Consider the following 10,000-nt stretch of genomic DNA (forward strand, 5'->3'; position numbering starts at 1 on the left):
TACAGCCCTACTCATCACTGGTCCCATTATTAAGTGATGATACTTTAAGTGATTTCAACGGGACTCCCCGACGTTCGCACGTCTGTTATTTTTCGATAACGGACGGGTTGGTCTATAACAGACCGCTGTCAATGGCAACAAGACTTTTCACTGCTAAAGCGACTTTTCAACAAGACTCTAATCAGCTGCTGTGATAGACAACACCTGTTGTCCTGGCTAGCTGTTGCCTAGTGTTCCACAACGGCACTGTTTTGTTTTGCGCAGCAACAATCTTTTGACATTAAAAACTATAATAGACTTAACATTAAATAGGCCTAAAGAAATGTCCCCGCCATGTGTGAATCATTTAAGTATATCCATATAATAAGCGGGTTAACTTTCGGCGAGTCGGTGGCTTTGTGGAATAGCAGCACTTCAGAGAGAACAAGACCCCTCCGCTCCGCGGTCTAAAGATTCTCTCTGTCGTGCTGCTATTCCACGGTAGCGACCTTCTCGCCGAACGTTAACCCTTACTCATTACTACTTGTCACGTCTGAGACACGGTGATTGCTAACACCGGTAGCCAACACAGTGGAAAGGATATAGTTCAGTGATGATACTAGAAATAGTTAAGTGTATTATTGTATTATTACCCTTATGTAGACCTCCTTGATTATTACTGATGACAAAAGTATTACAGAATCACCTTTTATTACTCTGATAAGTCACGTCTGAGACGGTGATGCGGTGGTTGGTAACTACGGTAACAGAGATGGAATAGGAGTCTGTAGCCATGAGAGCAGACTGCTGTCTGTCTGTCTGTCTGACTGTCTGCTTCATCTCTTCTCTGCAGCTCTTCTCTTCTCTTCTTCTCTGCTCTCATCTCCCTGGCAACAGCAGCTGCAGCAGCAGCCAAGATGTTTTCACTCCAAACCAAAAAACCCTTCACATTATAAATGGATAGCGATCGATCGATCGGCGCAAAAAGGTCGATGAGGATATTGATGATTGGGTGATCAGTCGTGTTCTCGTCACACGTCTGACGCAGCAGTGTGCCAGCAACAGACAGTTGTCAATAGCTCTCTCTCCCTCTCTCTTTCTCTCTCTCTTGGTGCGGTCCCCCCTCAGGGGCTGTAGTATTGCTCAGCATGAGCTGTTTACAAACAGCATGGCGCCTGATGAACCAGTGTAATTACAACCTCCACCCACCTCCATTTCTACTGTAATCACACACACAGACACACACAGACACACAGACACACACACACAAACACACAGACTCACACACACACAGACACACACACACAGACAGACACAAACACACACACACACGCACACGCACACGCACACACACAAACACACAGACTCACACACACACAGACACACACACACAGACAGACACAAACACACACACACACGCACACGCACACGCACACACACACGCACACACACACAGTGAGTGTCATGTCATGCCTGTCTTCGTTATTGATTTCCAGTGATTGCCTGGTACCCATCTCACCTCCTGCTCCTCAGATGGCAGTGAGTGCACGGCACGCCCTGATACAGAAACAAGACGGAGACAAGAGCTGTGGAAACCACTCCAAGGCCATAGGGGAGGCACCATGCCTAAGATGTCAAAAACCTCAAGGCCTCCTGATGCAACTAACGCTCCCATGACCCAAAGATGATCAGTGGTCAGCTAGCTCTGCCGAAAGCAGCCTTCCATGGCTACACACTTCCATAGACAGGAAGACACAGGGAGAGGGAGGGGAAGACAAGGGGTAGGGTTGGGAAATGATTCAATTGGCCCAATTCAGGCCTGGGTGCCCATGGGCAAACATACCCACATATTATGGCATGGGTGCACTAAAGCAGGCGTTCCTAAACCGACATGGGCTGTGCCACACTATTTTTTTCCGTGTACCCGCTTTCACAACAAGTCCTACAGGAAACTTAATACATATAAACATTGTAAAGAAGAAAATGTTAACACAGTCACAGTATATCCTACATCAGTCTTCAAACTTGTGTTTTGTTTACTTTGTATATTGATTTACTTAAGTTCAAGTAAGTTTATTCAATTATTTCTTTTGTTTTACTATACTTTTCCAGCCAACCTGCCATGGCCCCCCTAGTATCCCCTTGCGGACCCCTATTTCTTGTACTTCTTGTACTTATCACTGTAACAATTTCAAACCCAAAAAGACACTGTATAATAAATGCATGATCCATCCAGCCCTGTCACAAGAAGGTTGGCATGCTGCATACATCTACTGTACACACTGGAGCCACACTAACCCCCACCCACCAAAAGCAAAAATAAATAAATCAAATAATAATTAAACCAGGCCTGAACTTTCTAATAAGCTAAATTAGATTTAGTTTGGCGCCTCTTCGTTTGGTGATATCTAGTTACTGAACTGCAGCTGACCCACTACACTGGAAACCTCATTTCCCTGACGGACGGACTGTCTGTCTGTCTGTCTGTCTGTCTTGACTGCCGGCCTTGGTCCTTCTTAATTAAATAAGAAAAAGGTCAGTGTTCATCAGGTAGCGAAGCCCCGGAGACACAGCACAGTACAGCACAGCACAGCTATAACCAAAGCCAGGGCCACTGACAGCTTTGGCTGGGACCAGGACAAAATCCTCTGAAAGGGCCCCCAACCAAATACATTCAATGGGACCCCCATCTCCCTGGGCCCGGCACAACTGACCCCTTTGTCTCCCCCTTATCGACTTCCCTCATCAGAGCCCCATTTGAGCAGCAGAGACTAGGCAGAGCTGGCTACACTCTCCAGTGAGAGTAGAAGTCAGCACACTGTAGCTCCGCTTTGAAGGCTCGCCTGCAACATGCCTGATGAAGACCCTGTTGGGTCGAAACGTTGTATGATTTGAATCAGTGGTGTAGTCTGCGTAGAACGCGGGTATACGGAGTATACCCACTTCTTAATTTCAGGGATTTCAGTATACCCACTTAAAATTGATTGATCCATTGTTTTAAATAGCAAAAATATATACAGTATACCCACTTCAAAATATGATCAAATATACAGTATACCCACCATAAAATAGTAGACTACACCACTGCCACCCACTTCTTAATTTCAGTGGTTTCAGTATACCCACTTAAAATTGATTGATCCATTGTTTTGAATAGCAAAAATATATACAGTATACCCACTTCAAAAGATGATCAAATATACAGTATACCCACCATAAAAAGTAGACTACACCACTGATTTGAATAAACCTTCAAAGCGGGGCTAGTGAACGGACTTCTACTCTTTCTACTGTCAAAAAACACCACAATTTGATTTATTGATAACACTTTATTTTACGGTACAGTTACCATACGTAATTAATGTGGTCTTTCTGGGTAGCAACAGGGTAACAGAGAGAGGTTACGTGGTATCTAACAGGTAAAAAAGGGGTAATTACAAATGACATACCATGTAATTGCAAAGGAAAGAAATTACTGTGTTTTCGGGGTAAAAGCTGGGTAACAAAGAGAAGTTAAATAGTAATTTCTCTCTGTTACCCTGTTGTTACCCAGAACATACTCAGCACTAGTTTCAGTAATTCTTGAGATATGTGTATTACTTAGTATTAACTTAATAATTACCCGCCTTTTTATACGTTAGATACCATGTAACTTCCATCCGTTACCCTATTGTTACCCAGCAAGTCCATAGTAATTACTGTACAGTAACAGAAAGTGTTACCGATTTATCTCTTTGAGTGCATTTTGGCAATACTCAAGATAGAATTAATGCGCAGGGGGTGGGAGGTCAAATCATGCAGGGGGGTGGGAGGTCAAAGACTCTGCCAGGTAGGACCAGACATTGACTAGCCACTACAGAACTGCTTAGCTACACATTTTGGGGGGGGCAACCGCTATTCAAACATAACGCTATTCCGACATCGAACATACCTTAGGGTTAGGGTTAGGAGTTAAGGTCAGGGTTAGGTTTAGGATTAGGGTTAGGGTAACTGCACTCTCCCTAAAATGATAAAAGCTTAGCAACGTAGCACAAACCACAGAAATGGCATATCTCCTGACGGTACTCCGACAATAGACATCAATGTAGGAATAGCGGCATATCGGAATAATGTAACCACATTTTGTGTCAATGATAGGGGGGAGAAAACACTTCAAACGACTGAACCAGGCCCCCCACTTTGACACTATTGTAGGCAAGGCTACTCTCTTACTTGGAGTCTCCCTGTCTCTGACTGAAACCAGTCTCTGCATTAAGCATTGACCAGTCGACCTCTGCATTACACTACACTACAGGAGGAGAGCAATATTACATAGCCTACCGTTTACCTCTTGTAGTACACTGTCAGTACTCAAGATATGATAGGACAACATTTGTGGATTTTAATAAAATAAATCAAAACATCCAGCCCAGCTACACGACCCCATTTTCAGGAACAACTAGGAAAACGTTGACACTGGCACAATGGACTGACTGGGAATGTCTCCAATTGCTGGATCCTCTCTGTCTCTACATGCCGGTTTGAAAAGGGTCATATCAGCCAGCGTTGAGAAACAGTCGCTGACTGGACACTACAGTATGGCTATATTTTGTCTTCACACACGAAAACAAAGAAACTTCACTTTCTTTTATCTCTTCCAATGCAATGGGGCTGTCTCCAAACGTCCTCTCTACTTGCACCTTTGAGAGCTGATTTCCAAATGATCAGACCAGTATAATGTTATTGAGCAACAGGCATTGACTGACAACAGCAGGAATGCAGAGCTCTGCTTCCTCCTTAGAAATAAAAAAAAATACTGCATTGTCATGCATCTTTTCCACTGCACTTTGTCAGGAAGGAAGATAGAACAGGATAGCATAGGATTAGTGTATGTGATAAAAAGGTTTATTTTTCCAGTACTCATCCCAGTTGTAACTAGACTGCCTGTGCAGTCGCCTTCGACTGCTTAAGGTATATCCCCGAAACGCGACGCTTCCAGTCCCCAATCATTCCTACCACTCCCGTCCACCTTTTCATGAACGTTTATGATAAATACAAAATATAAAATAAATGTATTTAATATCTATACATAGATCAATGACGTGCATAGGCTTAAAACCAAATGACTATTGTGAAAATGAAGGAAAAAATGGGGCAAATGGTAACACTGTTTTAATGGTTCACTATTACAGTGGATATACCACATTAGGTACAGTTTAATAACCATTGTAACAATATTTAATACCACGTCATACCAGTGTGACACCATGTACCAATTTTGTACTTATATCATGTAGGCTATTTTTGTGTAAGTGGTATTACATGGTATTACATATTTGTACACTGGCATTACACTAGTATTACATGGTATTACATATTTGTACACTGGTATTACACTAGTATTACATGGTATTACATATTGTTACACTGGTTATTACACTGTACCTGGTATTGCCTATTTTTACACTGGTATTACACTAGTATTACATGGTATTAAATATAGTTACACTGGTTATTACACTGTAGGCCTACCTGATATGGTAGATTCACTGAAATGGTGAACCATTAAATTAAGGAGTTACCGGGCAAATCAATCCACCCAGTCAGAAGTTATGGGCCAAATAAAAATTCCACCATTTTGAAAGTGTTGACCTCCAAACTCGAATCAGTTCATGAACCTACCCTGCAGCATTCACACACCAAATCTGGGACAAATCCATCCACCCGGTCAGAAGTAATGGGCCAAACAAAAATTCGGCCATCTTGAATTCGGCCATCTTGAAATTGTTGACCTCCAAACTCGAATCAGTTCATGAACCTACCCTAGAACATTCACACACCAAATCTGGGACAAATCCATCCACCTGGTCAGAAGTTATGGTCCAAACAAACATTCGGCCATCTGAATTCGGCCATCTGAAAGTGTTAACCTCCAAACTGTAATCAGTTCATGAACCCACCCTAGAGCATTCACACACCAAATCTGGGACAAATCCATCCACCCGGTCAGAAGTAATGGGCCAAACAAAAAATCGGCCATCTTGAATTCGGCCATCTTGAAATTGTTGACCTCCAAACTCGAATCAGTTCATGAACCTACCCTAGAACATTCACACACCAAATATGGGACAAATCCATCCACCCGGTCAGAAGTTATGGACCAAACAAAAATTCGGCCATCTTGAATTCGGCCATCTTGAAAGTGTTAACCTCCAAACTGTAATCTGTTCATGAACCCACCCTAGAGCATTCACACACCAAATCTGGGACAAATCCATCCACCCGGCCAGAAGTAATAGGCCAAACAAAAATTCGGCCATCTTGAATTCGGCCATCTTGAAATTGTTGACCTCCAAACCCGAACCAGTTCATGAACCTACCCTAGAACATTCACACACCAAATCTGGGACAAATCCATCGACCCGGTGAGAAGTTATGGACCAAACAAAAATTCGGCCATCTTGAATTCGGCCATCTTGAAAGTGTTAACCTCCAAACTCTAATCAGTTCATGAACCCACCCTAGAGCATTCACACACCAAATCTGGGACAAATCCATCCACCCGGTCAGAAGTAATGGGCCAAACAAAAATTCGGCCATCTTGAATTCGGCCATCTTGAAATATTTGACCTCCAAATTCGAATCAGTTCATGAACCTGCCCTAGAGCATTCACACACCAAATTTGGGACAAATCCAAACATCCGTTCAAAAGTTATCGCGTTAACACGAAAGACCTTACGCGGCGGCGGACGCGGCGGCGGAGGACGCGGCGGCGGCGGACGCGGCGGCGGACGCGGACGCGGCGGCGGCGGCGGCGGTGCACGCAAAACCATTACATCCCCGACGCTCCGCGTTTCGGGGATATAATTAGAGCCACATTGTGCACAGAAGAGGCTGAGCTGGCTCCAGTGTTGCCAGATTGGGCTGTTTCCCGCCCAATTGGGCTGCTTAGGATGGCCTTGTGCGGGTAAAAATGGCATTTAGCAGAAAAAACAGCCCCATTTTTGCCATAGAAATCAATAGAGTTGGGCGGGATTTTGCGCTTCTAGGCAGGTTTTGAGCATTTTTTGGGCTAGAAATCATCAGCCTCATCTGGTAACCCTGGCTGGCTCCACTCTGACTGGGCCCGTCTCTAGTCGTTGTACAGCAGGGGTGGGGAACCTTTTTCATTCGAGGGGCCACTTCAAATTCATCTGAGGGCCGTAAAAGTCCTCCGAGGGCCGTATTATGAACACAAACCAGGATTTCCCCATGCACTTTAGGCCTATATTGAAGGCAGCTACCTTTAAAACAGTACCCACCTTCTCTAGGACCCTCGAATATAACTTAATTGTATTGCAAATTTAATTTCTAATATTCCTTTACAAAATATATCATATTTCATGTGAAGCTGCATAACATTAAAGTCATATCGGGGGCCGGATAAATGACCTCAAGGGCCGCAAACGGCCCTCGAGACACAGGTTCCCCTCCCCTGTTGTACAGTGTCGGCCATTTCAGGCTGTTTTTAAATGGTAAGACCAGCAAGTATTCACATGAGAACAACCCTGTTTTAGGCAAAAGACATCGACTGACCACTGAAATCGTTGCAGAGATAAGCTTATACTGTAATTTCTTTGTCTGAAAAAAAGACAAAACACATTGCAGTGTTTGCAGAATGAGTGCACTTAGGCCTAGGGAGATTTTTAAAAACACACTTTTCATACCACGAGACACATTTTTGCTTCAGTTTCGACGGTTAATAATAGCCATTTTTTGAAACCCCCGCCAGCAGTGATCTAATCAATAAATGTACAGTATTGAAACCAGACCTCTGCACCACAAAGGAAAAATCGAATAACTGGTGTCTTTAACACTGTCATATTATTCAAAAACAGTATGTTGCAGTGGTGACAGCAATAGCTACTTATGTATTTTCACAGTAGCAGGAAGCAAGCAATTTAATCAGAAAGGAAGTATTATGCAGTAAGTATTAAGTATTATTCGATTTCCAGTCTAAACTCTTCTTGACCAAAATACTGTAGTGTAGTAACCGCTTTTTAGCATTAGCTGGCAAGGCTGGGTGACACTCAAAATGACCCAGCTATAACCCCTATTCAGTGGTAAGCGCAGAGTCAGTGTGGAGGGGCTAGCCAGAGAAACAGCTGTGGCAGACACACAGACATGCTAACCGCTAAGAGGCATAGGTCAGGGGTGCTACAACATTCGCTATGGAAACAGCTGTGCCACAGATCATTTAATTTTTTGTATTTAATGTGTTGGAAGTTGAACCCCAACCAACTGCTATTTTATTTTCGACTGACACTGTTCGTACCCCCTGTATTCCGAACCAGTGTGTCTAGAAAAAAGGAAAAAGGCAACGTGTGTATAAGTACTACGTATATTATTTACAATCTATCTCTGATTTCTAGCGTCCTGAGACATTTGGCTCCACTTCTTACCTAATTTCCCACGTAAACTCACCTCAATAAAAGCTGAATGACTGAACTGTTGTGGGCAATATAACGCATGTGTAATGGATAGTGTGTAGGACATTAGAGTACTATTTTCAACCATGACCATGATTACATCTAACACATTCGTACTCTGCAGACACTGGTTTCTCCTCACCCATAGTGATAAGGGGCAAGGAGTAGTCGATGTTGTCTGCAGATACCTCGGTTTCTATTCACCTTCAGTGGCCCTGAGGAGGTGCCAATGTGGTAGAGGTGTAACGTTCACGAACGTGCCAATTCTTTGAAACGGCTCCCAGAAGTGAGCGATGGGAACCGGATCACAGCTGGGGGAGTCACTCTACCGTTATTTCATGCATTTGTCATGAAGACTTCTTAAATTTGAAAAAAACACAATTGTCTGCCTTAAAGAGCGGCAGAAATTGTCTTAAGAAGCAGGAGGATAATCCGTTGTTGTTTGGACAAAATTACCGCGAGATGTAGTCAAAATATTACATTCTTATCACTGAATTAATCATTAAAAAAGAGCCAAAAGAGCCAGTTTTTTTAACGGCTCTTTAAAAAGGAGGAGCCACTATGATCCGGATCCCGTCAAAGAGCCATAAATCCAATCTCTACAATGTGGCCAATAGTCTGCAGACACTTGTTTGTACTCACCCACGGTGGCCCTAATGAGGGGCGAGGAGTCTCCGATGTTCTGCAGACACTCGTTCTTGATGAACTCCGACACGCCGTTGGGGAAGTTCTGGTAGTGGGCCTTGACATTGTTCTTCAGGATCAGACCGCTCAGGGAACGGGTGGGCTCGTCTGGACGGAGAGGAGGGGAGGAGGGCAAAAGATTGTCTCATATCACTTGCAGTCAGAAACAGTTTTCCATAAATTCTGAAGAGCCAGCTTTATGCTACAGTGAGTGTGAGGGCTATCTTAGACTGAAGCATTGTGTGATTGGACGGGCACATGAAAAAGGGCTAACACTGTATTATAGAATACTCTTAATTCACATGTTAGCTACAAATAAATGCCTTATTACTGACTGCGTAAGCGACTTATAAGGCATGTGTTCAACAAAATCCAGTGCTACTAGGTCCTTATTATGACCTTATTAGCAAATAACGAGAAATTTGTGAATACAGGCAAAACAATTTTGCTTCAATCATGTCTTACTGTATAATGAACTTACACAGGCAGTTAGGGTTGGTTGTATTAGTGACTAATATGTGTGAACACACAGCTAGTTTGTGTAGTGATATTAACTTGATGAAAAGAATGGTCGTCGCACACTCAGAGCTTCATGCAGTTAAATTTAATAAGACCAATGTTTCGGCTTACACCTGCAACGGGGTCATGAAGGGTCACGACAAGATGACCCTGTTGAAGGCGTATGTCAAAACGCTGGTCTTATTACATGTAACTGCATGAAGTTCTGAGTGTGCGACGACCATTCTTTTCATCAAGTTGAGTCTACTATTGTCCGCACCTCACACGGTGTGCGTTTACTGAAACCCGAAGAAAGACTGTGTTGTAGTGATATTACCCACTGCCAGTCTACCAAGTTGCTAACTATCTAGCAGCAACAGCAGTACCAACT

At 43.4% G+C, this 10,000-nt stretch overlaps 1 protein-coding gene across 2 annotated transcripts in view; it reads right to left on the minus strand.

The window, feature by feature from the left end:
• Positions 1-10,000, minus strand: part of tnpo1 (transportin 1) — a 66,155-nt gene that overhangs the window by 50,301 nt on the left and 5,854 nt on the right. For both annotated transcript variants that reach the window (XM_063210274.1, XM_063210275.1), the window contains one exon: positions 9,070-9,219. In XM_063210274.1, the coding sequence (XP_063066344.1) occupies positions 9,070-9,219 (150 nt within the window). The remainder of the gene's footprint in view (positions 1-9,069; positions 9,220-10,000) is intronic.

Source organism: Engraulis encrasicolus, chromosome 11 (assembly GCF_034702125.1).
Source record: "Engraulis encrasicolus isolate BLACKSEA-1 chromosome 11, IST_EnEncr_1.0, whole genome shotgun sequence".
Taxonomy (NCBI): Eukaryota; Metazoa; Chordata; class Actinopteri; order Clupeiformes; family Engraulidae; genus Engraulis; species Engraulis encrasicolus.